The sequence below is a fragment of the Bidens hawaiensis genome, unplaced genomic scaffold (assembly GCF_021521415.1).
Source record: "Bidens hawaiensis isolate Kalapana, Puna unplaced genomic scaffold, B.hawaiensis_p1.1 tig00027760_1, whole genome shotgun sequence".
NCBI classification, from domain to species: Eukaryota; Viridiplantae; Streptophyta; class Magnoliopsida; order Asterales; family Asteraceae; genus Bidens; species Bidens hawaiensis.
In genome coordinates this window covers 109,580-131,369 of record NW_027494496.1, presented here as the reverse complement: position 1 = coordinate 131,369, position 21,790 = coordinate 109,580, and the positions used below count along the sequence as shown (strand labels likewise).

The 21,790-nt window shown below is 34.4% G+C and overlaps 3 protein-coding genes across 4 annotated transcripts; 2 read left to right on the top strand and 1 right to left on the bottom strand.

The window, feature by feature from the left end:
• Window positions 1-928: 928 nt before the first annotated feature.
• LOC143575835 (trans-cinnamate:CoA ligase, peroxisomal-like) lies at window positions 929-2,779 on the top strand. The gene is made up of 2 exons (XM_077060103.1): window positions 929-1,248; window positions 1,325-2,779. The coding sequence occupies exons 1-2, from the start codon at window positions 1,051-1,053 to the stop codon at window positions 2,777-2,779; spliced, it is 1,653 nt and encodes a 550-aa protein (XP_076916218.1). The 5' UTR covers window positions 929-1,050.
• Window positions 2,780-5,750: 2,971 nt separating this feature from the next.
• Window positions 5,751-14,112, top strand: LOC143575836 (peroxidase 19-like). Its single transcript, XM_077060104.1, has 3 exons — window positions 5,751-6,055; window positions 6,386-6,586; window positions 13,531-14,112. Exons 1-3 carry the CDS (start codon window positions 5,798-5,800, stop codon window positions 14,110-14,112), a joined length of 1,041 nt encoding a protein of 346 aa, XP_076916219.1. The 5' UTR covers window positions 5,751-5,797.
• Window positions 14,113-14,953: 841 nt separating this feature from the next.
• Window positions 14,954-18,412, bottom strand: LOC143575834 (uncharacterized). Of its 2 annotated transcripts, XM_077060101.1 has the most exons (9): window positions 18,371-18,412; window positions 18,187-18,278; window positions 18,041-18,107; window positions 17,283-17,313; window positions 17,068-17,208; window positions 16,126-16,151; window positions 15,823-15,881; window positions 15,115-15,180; window positions 14,957-15,002 (listed from the first exon to the last, which is right to left on the bottom strand). In XM_077060101.1, the coding sequence occupies exons 1-8, from the start codon at window positions 18,410-18,412 to the stop codon at window positions 15,135-15,137; spliced, it is 504 nt and encodes a 167-aa protein (XP_076916216.1). In that variant the 3' UTR covers window positions 14,957-15,002; window positions 15,115-15,134. The 2 variants fall into 2 exon arrangements, with proteins under 2 accessions (XP_076916215.1, XP_076916216.1); XM_077060100.1 differs by having other exon boundaries at window positions 14,954-15,180.
• Between the last annotated feature and the right edge of the window lie 3,378 nt (window positions 18,413-21,790).

Here is a 21,790-nt window from a genome sequence, read left to right as displayed (position 1 = left end):
TAACGACATTAATAATAGATAGTTGCGTTGAAGTTTTAGGTAACACCTTGCATCTCTACTTGTTAAATTAATGACGACAATGACATGCAAGAAAGTATTGTACAGTAACTATTATTATACTAAGAAAACAATAACATGCAAGAAATTTACTCATTCACACTGCTTTGATCAAGTCAAAAGTCAATTTTCGTTAAGATTTAACAAGTGTGCAGTACTGTACCACAAAAACATCCGCAAATTGAATTTTTAATAATTTCAACGTTATGCAATAATATCACTAGGAAATCCTAACATTTAAATATATTTGTCTTATTGGACCTTCATTAGAAAAAAAAAACAAATTTAACGGCATTAATTATTATCGATCCGAATTTCAAACTGATGTTATAGGGCTTTGATTGTAAGGAAGATACTAGTCGATTGATATAAAACTTACCTAGAAAAAGTGGTACAAACGGCTTGATTTTGTTAATTGGGGAACTATTAGGTAAGTTTTAAATCAATCGACTCGTATTCTCCTTCCGATAAAAACCTAAAACATTAGTTTGAAATTCAGATAAAAATTAACGCAAAGTTTTTTATATTAGAGGTACACTGAGACTAAAATGTTTAAAAGGTGAGACTTTCGGCAAAAATATATTCTTTTTTTAGAACGACGAATTTCTTGTATGTAGGCTATCGCATTCTCCAAATTTGGAGAGTCGCGATGTCCTACTCTGTCCAGACTATGTTGTCTGAACCGGGCCCACGCTGGCTTCAGAGTTCCGCTGAGAAATCATACCGCTGACTGCCACTTAACAGTCGTTGTGCCACCACAAGAGCAGAACTCTCTGACGTAACACACGGTGGAACGAAAACCCGGATGGGCTCTCATTGACCAATTGTATAACTATGAGATTGTTAAAATATAGTTTGTCTATAGAAATAGTCCATGCATTTGTCTATTTAAAAGCACCCTTCTTCATCAAATTTACACCATATTAATTTGTAGACTCAAATCACGAACACATTCTACAACCCAACTCTTGTGTTCCAATTATTGAAGCATTCATGAATAGACTTGCAAAGTGTTTAGCTAACTATGCACCTCTCACACCTCTCACTTTTATCAAGAGAGCCTCAAAGGTTTACCCAAACCGCACTTCGATCATATATGACAAGGTCCAATTCAACTGGAGCCAAACATATGAGCGATGCTGCCGTCTGGCCGACTCGCTTCGCTCTCTTAATGTTGCCAAGAACGATGTTGTAAGTTTGTTACTATATATATGCAACGGGCATTTAGTTTGTAATTACCTTTTAACGTATTACATGAATCTGGTAGGTATCGGTACTGGCACCAAACGTACCTGCGCTATATGAGATGCACTTCGCAGTTCCTATGGCAGGCGCGGTACTTAACGCACTGAATACAAGGCAAGACGCCAAGCACATAGCGACCATACTCCGCCATTCAGAAGCTAAGGTCTTGTTCGTGGATTACGAGTACGTTCCCTTAGCATCCGAGGGACTTAGGCTGTTGATAGCCGATAAGCCGCAAGTTGTTGTGATTGATGACATTAGCAAGCCCACTGGAGTCCGTTTTGGCAAGTTAGAGTACGAGCAAATGGTTCGTGAAGGTAATCCTGAGTACAAAGGCGAAGAAGTAGAAGACGAGTGGGATGCTATTGCACTGAATTACACATCTGGAACCACCTCTGACCCAAAAGGCGTGGTGTATAGCCACCGTGGGGCTTTTCTAAGCACAATAAGCTTGATCCAAGGCTGGGAAATGCCAACCGAAGCGGTGTACCTGTGGTCACTACCAATGTTCCATTGCAACGGCTGGACGTTTGCATGGGGCGTGGCCGCTAGAGGTGGCACGAACGTGTGCATTCGCAACACCAACGCGTATGAAATGTACACAAGTATTTCAAACCACAAGGTGACTCACATGTGTTGCGCACCTGTTGTGTTCAACATCCTCTTAGAGGCTAAACCTCACGAACGTCGTGAACTAGCCTCTAAGGTAAACATCCTCACAGGCGGTGCACCACCACCTGCGGCCCTCTTGGAGAGGATGGAAGACATTGGATTCGACATAACGCATGCGTATGGCCTCACTGAGGCTTCGGGGCCCGCCCTCATATGCGAGTGGCAAACCAAATGGAATGAGTTAGCTAGAGACCAACAAGCCAGATTGAAGGCTCGTCAAGGTGTGAGTGTACTGTCACTTGCGGATGTTGATGTGAAGGACAAGAAAACAATGGAGGGTGTTCCGCATGACGGTAAGGCGATGGGGGAGATTGTGCTCCGTGGAAGTAGCATCATGAAAGGTTACTTGAAAGACGACAAGGAGACCGCAAACGCCTTTCAGAACGGATGGTTCTTCACGGGCGATGTAGGAGTTATCCATCCGGATGGATACATCGAAATCAAAGACCGGTCGAAAGATGTGATTATATCAGGTGGTGAAAACATTAGTAGTGTGGAGCTAGAGTCTGTTCTATTCAAACACCAGGCTATACTCGAAGCCGCGGTGGTGGCAATGCCTCATCCACGGTGGGGAGAGAGCCCTTGTGCTTTCATTGTGTTAAGAGACTCCAGCGACACCACTGAAGCAGAAATCTTGGAATATTGTGAGAAAAATATGCCAAAGTTTATGGTTCCGAAGAAGGTGGTGTTTGTTAAAGAGTTACCCAAAACAGGAACAGGAAAATTTCAAAAACAGGTGCTTAGAAAAATGGCAAAATCATTTCAGGACACACCATTCATCTCAAACTTGCAATGTTTTGGCTAGAGTACCAAATATATTTTGAGATGGCACACAAACTAAGAAACATATCATCTTTGATAATTGTTAGTGTTCAGTATTTCACTATTAATCTAATTTCAGTCTTATATTATTAATTTATAAATATGTCATATATATGTGCGCACGTGCAATAAAAATTTTTGTAAAGTGATAAACACCGAGTAAAGACATTAATAGTCACTTCATTATAAATTAACTTTCTTAGCAACTTTCATTACACGTCAAAACTAGCGCATAGCTTGAGCCAACAACCATAGCAACATACAAATTTAAAAGGAAAATTATACCAATATATTCAACTTAAAGACAGCCTACTTTTTATACAAAGAAATGACAAACTTGATGTTCTCCATCATTTTAGAAACCACCATCGTCTTATTGTCATAGATAACCTCGTTTCTCATCTTTTAAATAATCTAATAAGCCACCGTAATAGTTCAATGAAGAACCTTTTTCTTGGGGTTGCAAAGAGCCGAGTTATATATAATAAGAAGATCTCGTGCCGAAAAATGAAAGGGAAACTTTGCACCAGGAACTTATTGGGAGGTCCAAACTTGATTTCTAACCTGACACTCAATGAATGATTCACATTTTTATACTCCTCACACAATTTTAGTTTCATTTTAGGCATGTTTTATAACACTTTAAAACACTCAATTTTTACCGTATACAGTACATTTATCATGCATATATCCTATAATTTGGTGAAACACTTGTTTTGTGGAGTGGAGTCTACTTGGGATTGTTTTATTGTTTTTTTAGGTGTGGCTCGGTTGAGAGACGACAATGGATGTTGGAATGATATGAAAGAGTTCTAACAAGGAAAAGTCATTGACCGATTATGAACAAAACAAGTTAAACAAGTTTGAATATAAAAATTGGCCAGTTGAATGAAAATTTGTTGAAGTAAAGAAGAAAGGGAAACGGATCAAAAAATGATAATATTATGAAAGTTGTGTTGGCGTTGGATACTTACAGACTTACAGATGCACACACTGGGTATTTTCAGGAACCAGAGCCGGATAGGAACTGATTTCGGGTATGGTCAACTAAAGTCAAAACCATGTCTGGGTAGGAACTGGTTCCGGGAAAGTCGGTATTTGACCGGGTTTTTCCGGGTATCGGGTAGGGTAGGGTCGGATTTTGACCTGGTATTTCCGGTTCTGGTTCCACCGGGTCCGGGTCGGTTCCGGGTATGACTTTGAGGAGAAATCCTATACCATGTCCTATCCACGGGTAGGATACGAGTAGGAACCAGCTCCAGGTCGGATCCGGAACCGGGTATTTTGTGCACCTCTAGATGCGCTTCAAATAAAATAAAGTAGGGCTTTATTTAATCAATAAATAAACTAAAGATGTGATTTGTTGGGCCAAACAAAAATATGGTGTGCTACCCGGGAAAGTAACAAAATAGAAGGCCCACGAAGCTTTGGTAGGTTGAATAAAAGGGATTGAGATCGACTTGGAGTAGAAGTTCTCAACATTTCATCGTTTGTCCGTGAAAAAACAAAAAACTTGAATTTTAGAGAGACATCGATGTCGTTTCAATACATAAAAATGCACAGGGAACAATTATAATATGCAAGCTTTTTTATTTAATATGATTTTTCTATTTTATTTAATGTTGACGATTTACTTTTGTTATGATAGTGATATGGTGTTTTATTTATTTGACCGAACCCATAGTGCAGAAAACTTGGAAAAGTGTCGCCACAACCTGCCATGTCGGTTTAACGTTTGTCTTTTTAAATCTTAACGCTTCGCGACGAGTTGCCTAACACTTGCACCCTTATTTTGGTGAGTACTAGTGAACAGCTTTGCCGAAAGAAAAGAGGACTTGAGAACATGGGTGGGCCATGGATTTACTAAAAAGTATTGTTAAAACTTTACGTTAAACCTTTAAACGTGGTTAAAGGTTGCTAATTAAATAGAGCATGTGTTTACCATTAGTTATGTATAAAAAATTTCATTTCTTTTAGACAATTTAAATTTGAAAAATTGCATTAATTGAGAGACTGATACGAAGAATTTAATGAAGTCAGTGACTTTACGGGTTAGGAATTCTGTTTCATATTAAAGAATAGTGCCATAAATATTATATTATTTTTGTTTTTAACTATTTTGAGCAATTTAATAACACATTTTTTCTTTCTCTTTTGTCTCCTGTCTTTATTTTTTATTAACGTATCACATTCATAAACCTCTCTTTTAAACCACACTTGAACCCACAACATTAGAGGTGTTAGACATCAAAATTTCATATATCCAATGTTTTAAAAACCGTTTTATACAGGCTAGTAATACCGATTAAATAGGATAACGTGCAAGTGGCTGGTACGTTTTAGTCCGGTAAATTGGGCGAACAATTTGTAATTACAATTGTTGTATTACTGGTAGTGCCAGTTTATACCGTCGTATCGGGTTAAACCTAAGGTAAATTTTATTATTTAGACTAAAGACTTTTAGCGTCAACATTTACATCCGGTTAAAAGTTTTAAACATAGTGGTCTTTCCTATACTATCGAATCGTTTAGTTTTAACCATGCGGCCTTTCCTATACCATGGAATCATGTACTTTTCGATTATTTCTTGAGTTAAAATTATATCTTTATGTAATGACATGTTAACCTAGTTAGACCTCCCTTTACAACTGGTTATACCATTTCTGAATCCAACTCAGTAAGGTTCAAAAACCATTTTTAAAACAATATATTCTCTAAACTTGTAGGTAAACATAATTTGTTGGAAAAACAAGTATACTAGCTATATGCTCTTACTTAAACTTTACTCAAATAAGTATGCTATTAAAAGTTAAGATATTAGATACATGTCGAAACTACAAGTACCATTTCTTTATATTAAGCCAAAAAAATAGTATTACCTTTACAAGTGTAATAGAAAATAAAAGTAACATTTGTTAATTAACAAAAAGAAAATATGATATATATACTCCAATGTCCCCTTCAAGTGACAATTGATTACGAGACACATGCACCATTCACCATGTCTCCATCATCCTCAATACTCTTACTCATACTCTTGTTCTCCACCACAATAATAACAACGGCCTCTTTATCATTATCATTATCATCTATTAACACCTCCCTCGTACACCACCGCTTCCTCACTGTCGATTACTACGCCAAAACATGCCCGCAACTCGAACAGATTGTCAGCTTCGTCACCTCCCAAAACTTCAAAGTATCTCCAGCCACCGCTCCGGCCACCATTCGCCTCTTCTTCCACGACTGCTTTGTCCAGGTAATCCATTTGCATTTGGCTAGTGGGCATGCATGTTAGTGTATTGCTATAATAATGTGCATTGCTAGCTTTGAGGGGGGCGGGGCCCGACTAACTTTAAAAAAAAATTATATATTAATAAAATATGTATTTCTAATATTTAAACTTAATTACTTAATTCATTTAAACCTATTTTTATTAAAAATATATATATTTATGTAACCTAAATTATAAGCAATAAGCCAATTTAAAATTTTAACTGTTTAAACTCAATAAAAAAAAACTTTTTACTAAATGCCAGACATTTTGGCCTTCAGCCCAAAAAGTTTTAGCCCTAATTATGTGATGTAGGGGTGTGATGGGTCGATTCTAATATCAAGCAAGCTGGGAATTAAGGAGTTGCCGGAGAAGGAGTCGGAGGATAACAAGGAAATTCCGGCGGACGCATATGACGTCATCGAGAAGGCGAAAGCACTGGTGGAGAAGAAATGCCCGGGTGTTGTATCTTGTGCAGATATACTTGCAATTGCAGCCAGAGATTATATTCATTTGGTAAGTTTTAAATTATTAACTTTTTGCATTAGTTGCTCACTTGGTCTTGTTTTGTGAATTTTGGTGATTAATGACTCATTTGTTTGCTAACTAAATTTTTAATTATTTAAATTGTTATAATATGATGTTAACAACTTAACATTATCTAATAAATTTTGTACAAGATTAGCTTTAGAAACTAAAAAGTTACAAGTTTTCTTTCTTTTTGTTTTTAACCGATAGCTTACACGTATATTATTATATAAATAAAACTTGTACTTTTTAACAACTCGATAGAAACGAATTGTTTTATAAAACCAAAAACTAATAATAATAATAATAATAACAATGTTAAGGAGTTTAATAATGGGATTAGTTCGTTTTGTCAAGTTACAATCAAATAACATACATTGATACAAAACAACCTATTAATATTCCCTGCACATGTGGTCAAAAGCACATGATCCATCCATCCAAAGTTGTCTTGTTTTGTTTTATAGTATTTCGCTATATTTTTTGGAAAGCAACCAATTTTAGTATTTATAGTGTTCGGGGTGATCTTGGGTTGGAGATCGGGTTGATCGGTACCATTTGCCCGTTGATGGTCTGGGTAAAGGTTCCAGATAGGGATTTCGGGTGTGTGAAAACGAGGAAGATGGAAAGAATTAGACCATTGGTATCGGTTATTAGATCGTTTGACCCAAAAAAAAAAAGAAATGTTTTTAAACATTGCTAGGCGGGTGCTCGCGCGATGCAGCGGAAAACACATACCTTGGTAATCATGTAACAAGTTTATGGGTGTTCGTTGTTTGATTTAAAACCGTAAAACCGTTCAAGCTGGTCAATGGCTTGATTTCACGGTTAATTTTTTCGATTAACTTCTGGCCGGTCGTTTTTAGTTTTCGACGAAAACTCGTTGCTAATGGTTATGCCCACGGTTTAAGTTTGGCCTTCATACTTTTTGTGAAGCCGTTATAAATTCATACAACATTAATTTGAGTTGATTTTATTGCTTTGTTTTTGTAATATGAGTTGTATAAATGGAGGACTAAATTTATAATTTCAGAATTTATTAACTAAAGCATAACATGGGTTATACTTTAATGCATATTTATGTGTGTAAACATTTTATTGATTTATAGTTACATATTTGAATTATACAATAATGCTTTAGTGACTTGTATATTATAAATTGTACCTCATTATAGAATAAATTTTATTATGGAAATGTCGACAAAAATAAGTACGATGCATCGGTAAGCTCTATTTTTTCCTTAAACGTAATATATTTAGAGATATAGAAGAAAAATAAGAAAATATATAAACCTGCCAAATACATGAGTAAAGATGATGGGTAAAAGTTGTAACAATTTCTTAAATTTACAAAAGGTTAGTAAAGTTTAAGGGCCAATTTTGTAAGTATTTTCTAACAAATTGAATTTACGTAAAACATATTTTGTAGTGGACAACTTTGCCCCTATGCTACATGCTTTATAGGGTGTACATAAAGCTTTGAATATTATAAATTACTTAAAAACCTAGTGTCCTAATTTGTCCATGTGTACTACATTATATATAGTATAAACAGATGGTCGTGCGATGCGGCGGGAAACAAAAATTCTAGTAATCATGTAAAAATTACGGATGTTCAAGGTTCGTTTGAAACCTTAAAAACGTTTAAACCGATCATCACTTTTCGTCAGTTGGTTTCAGAATGTTCAAACCATAGCAAACGGGTTTGGTTTATGCTTTATACTGAAAATTGGCCATATAAAACCTGGCCGGTCGGTAAACTTATTATTGAAGCTCAATGTGTGAAACCAAACCATTAGTAACGATTTAGTTTGAACTTTCAACGATTCAGTTTCGGTTTGCAATGAAAAAATATGAACCGACGGCTTGACTTATTGCTTAACTTAGAAGCTGTTAAAACCAAATTGTGAACACCCATACGTAACATCCTAATTTTAATTGAAATAAACTATAGCAATACCATTGTCACACCCCGACAAAAAGCGGCGGAACATGCCGAGGTGTAACGAGTGTCCATAAGCACATGACACTAATTAAAGTGACAGTATTTAATAAACTCATTTCATTTCACAACATCGAAAATGCCACATAACAATTATCCATAAAATAACCATAGACAAAATATCACAAAATATGGCAAATTGATATTGTTCATTTTTACTAATATCCTAAGGTCTTTGATGTCGTTTTCATCATAATCATAAATCAACCAAGATGCAAACCTGCAACATTTCATAAAATAAAGTTTGTCAACACAAAGGTCGGTGAGCAATTCATAAGTTTAATCATATTAGTATATAATAAAGATAACCACAAAACTTGCATACGAAACGATAAATAAAAGTGGTAATTTGGATAAATAGATATCGCTAAACACATTAGCGACACCTAGCTATAAGGGGATGCCAAATAGTCTAGGATTTTATAGTTATCGTTAATTGCATTACGTTAACGACACCTTGCTATAAGGGGATGCCAAATAGTCTAGGATTTTATAGTTCCACCAACCAAAAGCGATAAACACGTAGGCATATAAGCATAGAACACCAAATCGAGCAATTATTTAGGTAAAGTATACAACTACGTTTGTGGTTTAAGATTCAAATATAAAGTATTTTGTTAAATAAGTATGAAATGTCACCCCCAAAATAAAAGATGGAAAATGGGGTATGAAGTACTCACCTTCAAGTAGTAAACTTGAAAGATGATAATTTGGAGATTTGTCGGAACGACGAGTTTAACGCACAATGCCTAAAAAGAAAAGAAGTCTTGAATTTAGAAAGGTTGTCTTGAAGGTCTTTAAACAAAATAAATGTTGAAAAATGTAAATAATTAAAGTTCAAGGTTTAAAATGTGACTATTTAAGAATTTATAATAATAACCCTTTAAAAATGTAAGTTTGCTCGAAACCGGGTTAAAGTATCTAACCTTAATATTTACTCAACCTATGTTAAGTAATAAGGTGGGTAAAATGCAAGAATGCAAATCCCTTTGGAATAAAGATACTAAAACGGGTTTTTTTTTATCGAGTGTTCGGGTTGTCGGTTCGGGTCTTGATAATTGGTCAAACCCAAAGTCAACTTTCCAAAATATCGAATGTTATGAGATAACTCAATAAAATTTAATAAGACTTAACCAAATATATAGTTCCATTGTTTTAGAACTAACAACGCACGTTAAGCGAGTGTTCGGTTTTGTCGGTCCAAAATTTGTTATGAGATCAAGTTGGATCCAACATTTCCAAGTACTTAAGAAAATATTTAAAAATCAATTTGTAACTATTTTTAAAGAAATATACAAGTCTTGATGGCTAAAAAAAACACACTTGTGTGTCTTAAGCGAGCAAGAATCGGTTTGGTTCGGTTTCCATCTTACAACAAGTTCATAGATGGTTTCCACATGTCCAAACACTAAATAACTTGTATAATAATGTACAAATAAAAAAAATGCCAAAAGTTAACAATAAAGTCTTTAAACAAAAGTTCGGTTTTCGGTTCGGATCGTGTTTCGGGTTAAGACCGAGGTAAGATTCTACAAACCCATAACCATAGAATTTGTAAAAATGATTTTAGAAACTTAGATCTAACACTAAGTATGTTTAAACAAACAAAACTAGTAACAAAGTTCGGTTTACGGTTTAGAGCTATTTACGGTTAAACCGAAGCATAGACTCTTAAAAACCCATAACCATGGAACTTGTAAACATGACCAACAAACTAAAATAAGCAAGATTAATATGTATGAACAAGTTATATAGATGTATATATATCAAGGACACGAAGTCCTCCATGAAGCCTTGCCTTATGGGGTCCGAAACCTCACCGACCGGAATCGGAGAAGTAACTACCAAAGGTAAACAAGGGGTGTATATTATATATATGTTGCACAACCATAAACAAGTATTAATAAGGCTACATAAACTAATTAAGATGAAAGACCAAAATCCTTCAAGAACACTTAAGAAGATAACCTTGAATCTTTGATATTTGAGGGAGTTTTTTTTTTTTTTGGAGTTGTAGCAATGGAAAATGAAGAGGAAATGTGGTGTATATATAGGGTAATGTTGGTGGTCAAATATGGGTGTGAGACACAAGAGTTTTCATGCAAAATGGATCAAGACAAAAACACAAAACAACAAAAAAATAAATAAATAAATAAATAAATAAAAATAAAAATAGGATGTTTTCAAGACCCAACAAGTGTGAAACAATATTGTAACATAAATCCATCATTTTGATTATAACATAAGCTTCGGTTTACAAATCGAGTCAGTTTACATAATAAACAAATACAAAAACGAATACAAACAAGACCCGAAATTGACGAATGTCACAACCATACCCAAATTAAAGACAATAAAATGCTCATTTTTATGCTGTAATTTTCTTAAAAGAATATTAACATATGAAAAAGTTACGGCCGCTGGAAAATCGTTGGTGGGAAGTTGGTTAACAATTAAATTTAAAATAAATACATTGGTAAAGATGAAGGTCCAAAGTTATAACTATTTCAGTTGAGGGGGTAATGTTGTAACTATTTATAGGCATATTTTTTAATGGATAAGTTTGTCCTTATCTTACATGCTATATAATGTGTGCATTATGCATTATAAATTGTAAATTACTTAAAAAAGAGGTGTCTTAATTTACTCATGACTTATGTATTATATATAGTATAGATAAATAAACCCAGTTTTCTCAAAACTAGAAAAATAAATGAACAAGTTCATGTATTTTTATTTATTTTATTTATATTGAAAAAGGAAAAATAAAAGTTCGTCCGTGATTCTGTTGGGGATTTTTGATATGACAACCTGAATTATGTAGAGAGTCGTGTAATAACTTTCAAATTAAAAATCATTTTGGTGGTTCTCTAAAACACTTGAATCGGATAAAACTCTAAATTGAGACAAAAATTTAGTATGGAATTTGTGAGAAAGATGAACTAGATTGTCAATTAATTGGAAGGAGCGTCGTATATCTCTTCAGAAGGAGCCTTAGGTAGTTGTAATTCAAATTTTAAATTGTATTAATATGCCTCCAAAATAAAACTTATGATTATGTGTGACATAATGATAAATTAATTTTTCTAATGAACTTTTAATGAAGCATAATTATGATTGCATCGATCGGTCAGTTAATCCAATTACACTAGGGGGAAAGTTAACATACAAATGAAATTAACGTGCTAAATGTGAGAATCAAGTTAAATAATTATATATACAAGCAGGGTAATTATGTAATTACATCATAGAGTAATATGTTATTACTCTATGATGTAATTACATAATTACCCTGCTTGTATATATAATTACTCTACTTAATTGTCACATTTAGCACGTTAATTTTATTTGTATTTGATCCAAACCCTTACACTAAAATACTAAAAGATTCACTAAAAGCTCCATTTAAATCTTCATAAATCTCCATAAACCCTTTACGACATTCCTTTATTGATTCATTTCATTTTTTATTCTTCCATAAACCTCCATGCCACCCTAACACCTTTAGGAACAAAATCATATAACTCAGAATATAAACTTATGGTTAATTAGTTAGAATATCAACACCAATTTAACAAGGTTTCGATACATTATATGCTAAAACTGTTGTATTTATTATTTGTTTGTTTAATAGATATTCTCATTTTCATCTATTAATTTGTTAAAACTTGATAAATTTATATAACAATATAACATATATGCTTTATTAACATATGTGATTGTTGGTTGATTTTATGAAAGCATGCAAATTATTTTGTTAAATAAATATTTGATCAAGTTATTTTATAATGGATGTGTTGACCGGTTTTTTGCCTGTTAGATTAGCTTTGTAGGTTAGGAAGTTGGTAACATCTTGTGATTCAGGAAGATGATGCCAAGTCTTAAAAGAATCTTCCCGTGCCAATTATTGGTTGTTAAGGGATAAATTATGTGCCTTTAATGATTATCATAATCTATTTGTCCCCAAATGTGTTTTACATGCCCTTTATCAAAATTAACTTTTCTTATGAAGATACCGTATGCATTTGCTTAACAAAAGTGTCTCTCTCTCTCTCTCTCTCTCTCTCTCTCTCTCTCTCTCTCTCATGTATAAGAGCATCTATCAAATGGTGCCAACATAACCCCGTTTGAATTTAAAAACAGAAGTTATAAATCACTTTCTCTATTAGAGTGGTACCACCTTGACACGATTAATTTGTGAGCAAGAACAGAAACAAACAGTTGAGAGTAGGCCTCACTTATATTGATTTAGATTAAATAAAGAGAAAACTATGTAATGCGGCGGTGATTTCACTGCAGGGCCGGCTCCGAGAAAGCAAAAAAACTTTTGGGCCGAAGACGAAAATATTTTTAGGCCTTAAGTAAAAGAAGTATTTTGTTGAGTTTAAGCAGTTTAATTTTTATATGGGCTTACTTGGTTATAATTTGAATTATGTAAAAAACTTTTGTATAAAAAAAAAATTAAGCATGTCTCAAGTGAGGCTAAAACCCACAATCTCTTGATTGTGAGTAATACCTATGTCACTAGACCAAACTTGTGGTTATGTAATTGTGTTTAAACATTAAATATATATATTGTTTTTAATAAGAATACATATAATTTTTTTCAAAAAAAAAAAATTTGGGCCTAGCGGGTGTTGGGCCTGTGGCCGTCGACCACCTTGCCACCCCCAAGGGCCGCCCATGTGGTTTGAACTAAATGCAGAACTATAAACTAACGTCTAGCTTGGTATTTTTCAAACCAGCTCTATATATGATTCTATAAGTACTCTCCTTTTTAAGTTTGTATAACTTGAGTAACATCAGGGATTTTAGCCAAGTGCTATATTTAATGTAGGCTAACATTAGATATATGTTGTTTGCCTTTGTTTTGGTTGTCATAGCTCAAAGGCTAACTAAGGAACTTCTATGTATAATATCTTAAAAACAGGCTGGAGGTCCATATTATCAAGTCAAGAAAGGAAGGTGGGATGGAAAGCAAAAACCAATGGCAAGTTTGGTGTACCCAAACATCCCTCATGAAAATTCCACCATCGACAACCTCCTTAAGCTTTTTACGTCGAAAGGTCTGACACTTAACGATCTGGTAGTCCTATCAGGAGCCCATTCTATCGGCTTTGTGCATTGTAAACACTTTGTGAACCGACTTTACAACTTTCAAGGGACAAAGAAGCCAGATCCAGACATGGATCCAAGGCTCCTTAAATCCCTTCAAATGTCATGCCCTCAATATGGTGGAGGCATTGGAGTTGTGGCACCTTTTGATGCCACAACTCCTTTTGCGTTTGATAATGCATATTATCAAAATATACAAGCGAAACTGGGATTGTTGGCAACCGATAAAGCATTATTTTTGGACCCTAGAACGAAGCCTTTGGTCCAAGCATTGGCCAACGACAAGAAGAAGTTTTTTCAAGATTTTTCGTTGGCAATGGAGAGATTGGGAAATGTTGGTGTGAAAAGAGGAAAGAAGCATGGTGAAATACGAAGAGTGTGCAGTATGCATCTATAAGTCATATATCCCCTTAATTATTCTTGAAGTAATTCTTTTATTAACCTTTTGTGTTGTGATTTTGAATTTTTTTAGAAGACATGCATGTAGTTTAATTGTTGTTTATTGTTTGATTAAACTCAATTTGAGAATAATTATGTTTCTTTAAAGTATACAAGTATGCAAAACAGTTACTTTAATTCAATCTAGAATTATTGCTTCTTGCATATTAACAGATACCCAAGTGTTAAAGGAGCTAAAGGAAACCTGTTAGCATGAGCGCGAGCTCAAAGAAACAGGTTTGGACTGAGGTTTATCGGTTTTCTAGTGATAAACCAATTGACAAGTACCCTGTTTAAGTTTTCTTGTCCACCAAACTGCATTAGGTCCGATTTGTCGGTATAATAGGCGCTCCTCCCTTTGGAGGCCGAAGGTTCAAATCTCGCAATAGGCTGGCTAGGAGGATCTACGAACAAAATATTAGTTGTTCAAAGATAAATATTTTCTTGTTCGGTTGATTTTGTCATACTAGCTAACTTCAAGCAAAAAAAAAAGAAAAGAAAGAAAAACAAAAACAAAATCCAAGCTACAATTTCCAAAATTTAATTTAATTGATTCACAGCGATGCTTCGCAAATGGAACTACTTGAACATGATTGATTTGATATCTTTAAGATGTATTTAGCATTTAAACTCTTTTGTACTTTTAAGGAACCAATTAAACACCTGAAAACTCAATAATGCACGGTATAGCGTACCAAACATCATAGTTCATACACATGACAACAATGGCAAAATAAATTGTGATCACCAGGTGACTTTGTACCACAATCGTTTACTCTGTGACACGAGTGTCGTTCAACACTTCCACGACAGCACAACTGCCACCGATACTAAACAATGCCATAACCACTCAACACCGTATAGTAAATGAAATACATACTAATATAAATTATGGTAATACAAATCAAACATCAGATGGATTTTTTAATCGAAACAAATGTAGGGGTAAAGAAGCCTCAACTGAATCACCTGTTCGGATTACTATGAATTCTCAGTCCTTCCTACTTCTATTGCATTCTTTGTATTGCTGCATTTGATATAACCCATTCATAGACAGATTAGTCATCCAGTCACTGTATTTCGCTTAAGAGCATACAAAACCAATAACTTTCTTGTTTTTCATGAAAAAGCAACTTAACCTAATTTTGGTATATTAAAGTCCTTCAACATGAAAAAAGTAAATTAAAAACTCACTAACTAATTTTATGTATTAAAATCCTTAAACTTGTCTAGCATTATTGTACTTTTGACTTTTTGTTTAATAATGAATTGTTAACCCTTTTTTTACAGAAATGTTGGAAGCGACTTAAATCAAATTTAACTAATTTAAGAGTTAACAAGTCATTATGTTGAAAAAAAATTATAAGCAAGCGCATTTTAAACAAGTTTAGGGACTTTAATTATCAAAAGCTAGTTAGTGGCTTTTCGTTTTGGGAACTTTCTGTGAAAAATAAGAAAGTATTGAGTATTAACTTTCTGTGGCTTTTCATTTTAAACAAGTATAGCCGTTTTTACGGCATCAAGTATTAACCCTCACTTAAATCTATAAAGTTTCCCGGGCCTGCTACACCACCATGTTTTCTACGATAGTGTTTCACTTTTATGGTACTAATAAATTGATAACAAAAACAAAACTAAAAATTATGCTTGTTGTCAGGAAAAAATTTACCTTGACGACTGCGGTGACTCAAGCTGCATTGTAACTGGACCATCGTTGACCAAATTGACCTACCAACGATCACAAAAATACATGTTTGAGTGACGCTCTAAAGGAGAGTAAATGTTTTGGTCACAATAAAAAAGGTGTAATTCAGTCAATATTGAATGTAAAATGACTATTATACCCTTTTTTTGAGATTTTTCGATATACTGACCAATTGACTGATAAGACATGCTTTATATGGTTTCATTGATTAAATGTGTATATATAAACTTTAGTATTTAAATACTGCATCTGAAAACACAAACTCACCTTCATCATTGCCCCAAATACTCCATCTGAATACAACAAAGACAGAACATAAAAAGATCAATATCCAATAACCTTGATAGGACTTTGATAAAAAAAACAAAGAAAAAGAGGTTTCAAGCATACTGAATCTTTGACTAAATATTAATTATTAATTACTCAGGTTGAAAAGTTAGTGTCAAAAGCCCTGTTACTCAATTTCAAATTATCTTGCATTCAGATGTGGCAATTTTAACGAGTTTATAAGAAAACTGAAAAACAGATTAACCAAATGTGAACAAATCTTGAATCTTTTTATCAGCATTTTAAAGCATAGTTTTTGTACTCGTATTTCATTCTTAAGTATTTGTAGACTTTAAAAACAGGACAAACAATATAAGCGAGCGACCCCTTGGTTTAAAAGAGGGTGTGGCATAACATATGCGAAGCTTTCGTTATCAAAAAAATGCTAAAAATTATTTATAGATAATACTTCAATTTAACTTTTAAACACTAAAATATAAGACCAGTTCATCATCTCTAGTTCAGCCTGTTACTGTTTAAGCAAAAAATTTCAGTGGCCTTCTTTTAAGCTAATTTTTCATACAATTACTCTGTTTCTGTTAATTACATCTGCTGTTTTATTTATGTGCCTAAAAATTCACACAAAATGTATTTAGGTATGAGATGTCAAATTATGTGAAGCAGAAGAAGCATGCCAGGTATTAACCTTTATGTTCTATACTATAAATATATCATATTTGATAGAATAAATCAATTTAAAAACCTATAAAATAAAACACTATCCACTTTGTTAGATTAAATCAATTAAAAAAGTTAGAAATTATTTGAAGAGCACCTTGAGAAACTTTCAATTAACCACATAATTTGACCCGAGTCGATTTTAGATAAGTTTTAATGTTTGACAAATAAATCATATGTCTAAAAAACGCAAAACCAGCATACCTCTTACTGCATTTGATCTGTAACTTGTTTTGAATCTTTCCACTACAGAAGCATACATGGATTTCGCGCGATCAGGTGCCATTGCAAGATGGAAATCAGGCTTGTTACCCTTTAGTATCCCATACAATGTAAATTGACTAACTGTAGTACCACCAACATGAAAACACAGTTCATAATACACGCAGTTGCATGAAAATAAAAAGCCTTTTCTTTACCTAATAGAACCTCATAATTCATTTGCATTACCTGCCACAACACACACACACACATTAGACTGAACCTAATGGATCCGTTAGTTTATCGAAAGAAATATTAGAGTCAAATGAATTTCAAAATGATAACTATACTAAATTGTAAGAAATATACAACCACATACGGTGTTGTAAAACTGGGTTCTAGGCGGCAATTAATCAGTAAGCGTCCTAAAGTGAGCCATTTCAGCTGATCGGACCCATTAACTGGCAGTCGGTCAAAGCCCGACCAAATCATCCCAGATTGGTCCAAATCGGATCTTTTTTTTAAAGCAACTCCGACCTTGGTTTTAACTCGTGAACGCCAGTTATTGGTTTTTCTCATTGATTTGTTATTTTAATTGTTATGTTTGAACTATGTACTTTGTGAATGTATATATATAATTTTTAAAAAATTAATATAGAGGTAGTTCATTAGGAAACCACAAAAAGGTGAAGAACGGGAGCAACATTGACCAAAGGAGCTCCGATTGAACTCGTTCCAGCGGCGTTGCAGTATCCCTAAAATGTAAACCCCAAAAACTAAGTGCTAAATATATATATGTTTGAGTTTCGACGAGCCGGTTCAAACGCCGCTGGAGTGAGTTCAAATTGGTCAATGTGGTCCCCAATGAACTAATCAATTGAACTCCAATTGATATAATTTTAAACAAAAATTCCAATCGCTTAATCCCTATTAATTGCTAGCAGAGTAGGAATGTGTAAAATAAAAAATACATTACATTTTGATCCCATGTTTTGCCGGATTTTTGGTTATGGAACAATCGCATATTCAGCACCTTACGGCATCTGCAAATAATAAAATTCAAAATTTATTTATTTAATTACAAATTAGAAGGTTAAAAAACAAAATGATAGAGATAGATACATATAATCAGCATCGGAATCGGTGTCGAGGTCGTGAATTCCGACGAGAACAAGCAGTCCCGGCCCAATTGCCGACACCGTACGACCTTCCACCTGAAACCACCTTATTCATTCAGATATATAAGAATAAGAAACAAATTAACATATATGACTGATGGAGTGTAATGTGTTTGCGTTGTTGGGACCTCGACGCTGGCGGATGCAACTCGCTGGATCACTGCCTTCATCTTACAATTTACGGAGGAGGGTTTCAAACAAAAGCCCTTTCTTATATTCAATCATACAAATACATTAACGGTCCCTAGAGTATGGGTTCATATGCTCTCTTGCCTAAAAGGGATTCTGGTTTACCGGTATTAACGTATGTTTCATTGGAACAAGTAATGTTAATGAGTCCCACTCTTTAACACCCACATGAATAATTGAATAGGACTATAAAACGGTTCAGAATCGAACTGAAACTGAAAATGACTGAAATACAGAATCGGAATTGAAACCGAAACCTATTATAAAAAACCGGTTCGGTTCCAGAACCGGTAAAGTTGGTTTTTGGTTTCATGCCAGAGCCGGTTCGCACTTTCATTTATCAAATGTGTTGTGCAACTTTGCAATTTTCAAAACAAGTTTATATAATTGTATGTTTCCTTTCATGATAAAAATTAATTTAGATTACAACATGAACATCATATTTTTTTAGTAAAATATAATTGTTGAAATTAAATAAATCATTAGTGGCGATAAATTAAAGGAAGATCATTCCATTTTGCATCATATTACCTTAAAAACCTAAATCAAAATTAATCTTGGCTGCTAGGTATTGAATGTCTAGAAAGAAGATTTGAACTAAAAAATGATTGAATGAATACCGACTAATAAGTTACCCTGCAAAAAATGGGGATTGATAAATTTAATTAAAATGGTTTTAATATTCCGGTTATTCGGTTCCACGTCTAGAACCGCGGTTTTACCCAAAACCGACCAGGAACCATTTAATGCAAATACCGGAAACCGAGACCCGTAAGGTAACACACGTCAACGGTTATGAGGCACCGGTTTGATTCCGGTTCCTCGGTTCTAGCAGTTCCGAACCATTTCTTGCTCACCCCTACACATGCATAGGAGATGAGACGTGTTATTAATAGTTATTCATATATAGGTTAATAGAATGATAGAACTCTAGGCGTTGGCTCAAATTCTTCTAGGGTGAAGGACCTACTTTATCACCACCAATTATGGCATAGAGGTAACATGCTCTAAGGCCTTTTAAAGGAAAGAGCATGATGTTATTGATTTTGTTATTTATGATCAAGATGGAGAAAATTGGATCGTGTTGGAGCTGGCTCACCTAGATCAAGCTTAGTAGATACCTCTAATAAATGTTTAACATACTGACAGCTAGGCGAGCCGTATGCTCATTCATGTTGGAGCTGGCTCACCTAGGTAAAGCTTAGTGTGTGTCTCGAGAATGAATCTTGACAATTCAATATCAGTTATCTTTATCTATAGGCTGAATCTATGTAATATTTGTTATTTTTACATTTTGTTGTACCGAACCGGGTTATAATTCGGGTTTTGATTTATTAATGAAAGTGTATTTTATCGATTTACCATGTGTTAGTATCATTACAACTCGCTTATGTGTTTTAAATATCAAGTTATAGCAATTAACGACGATTTTAGAAAATATAGGGGTTGTTATTGTTAATACGGAGACAGTGGTGGAAAACCACCTCGTCGCGTCACACGATGAGGGTGCTGAGTTGGCTGTGCGACGCGACTAGACCCATGTTGCAACAACTTCTTTTCTGGTTCGTTTCAGCTCGTTTAAGCATGTTTTGACTCGTTTAACCACTCAAACTCAATCCAAATCAAGTGTAATTCAAACTAGAATGAATCCAAAACATTCCCCATCAAATCCTATCTAATATCTACGAATTTTATCTTTCATTATGAGATAACCATCATTTTTTAAGTGTTTTTCTCATTCATTTTGATTTCCAAACGAATTATCATCAAATTGGTGATAAACATGAAGTTAATGCCAGCTCCTATAAATACAAGGCTATATATCGTTCATAACTTGCATCTCAACTCACAAATCTCCTCCTCTTTCACGAATTCAAGTCCTAGCTCAAGTGTAATTCGTTTTGGTAAGAAATTCGTTCTGTGCATTTTTCATACTCTGTTTTAAAAACCTGCACATATTATCTCTGTTTGCAATCGTATTATTCACTTAGCCCAACCCTAATCACAACTCACCTGAACGTAATATTCTGAACCCCAATCAAAACTCAATTGAGTATTATTCTGCAATTTCATAATCGATTGATGATTCTACGGCCTCATACACATCAATTCGATTTGATTAAATCATCAATTTTTGATCTATTTGAAGATTCCTTAGAGCATCTCCACCCATTGGTTTTTGGTGACATGTCATGTGGTTTGGATTGGTTTATGGGTGGAGATAAATCGTTTGTGTTAGGTTTGGTTTGCATGCTCAAACGTTTGAGATGTGGGTTTGTAGTGGCCCCACCACAACCACTACACACACATCATATATATATACACACATATATACACATATTTATTATATTTTAATTGGGTTTAGATTGGTTTATGGGTGGAGGAAAAGTGGGGTTTTTTGGTGAAAAGTTTAGAATATGATGTGGCGATGATATGGAGGTTTGAATTGGTTTATGGGTGTGGATGCTCTTATATTCAACGGCGTTCTATTTTGATTTTGATTTTGACTTTTGAGAGTTTGTAGCTTAAGCTCTGATTATGGTTAAGAAATTGAATGATATAGAACACGAAGTTCAAAACCGTCCACCACCACCCACGTCCGTCACCACCATCGTCTACCACCATCGTCCACCACCCGCCACTGCCTTTTACCAACACCACCCACTAACCACCACCGCCTTCTACCACTGCCACCATCCACCACCACCGTCCAACACCGGCCATCACCACCCACCACTACCACTATCACCATCCAGCACCACCACCACCACCCACTATCGAAGTTTGTACATTATTACCAGTTTATTTTAGCAAACTACAGACGTTAAAAAACAAACAGTCTTCTTTCTACAGACTGTAGAGGTTTGGTCCACCTTTTCTTTTACAGATGTTTGTATATGTGATCCGTAAACTGTAGAGATTTTACCTCTGAACAAACAACACCACCAAAGTTATACATATTTGAGACGAGGATACAGAATCTTATGTAACTGTAAAATGTATAAAATCTGAGATATATAGGTACGGAGAAGATAACGTGAATGCTAGTAAAACATTTTCTAGACCATAAGTCAATTACGACTAAATAAAGTTGTTCGCCACTAAAAGCTTTCTCATTGGACGGTTGAGAAAAACATGCTATGGTCGTCATTCACATGTCTTTCTCTAACCATATATGATTGCTTTGGCAAACCATAAACTGTCTCTACATTTATGTCAGTTTCAGCTAGGACATTTTGAACAAAAAATGTATCGCTTTCTTCATCCATTTTGAATATAAGATGGTGTTTGGTACGAATGAATAGAAGAGGGAATGCAATGGATCATTCCAAACGAATAAAATAAATCATGTTTGGTTG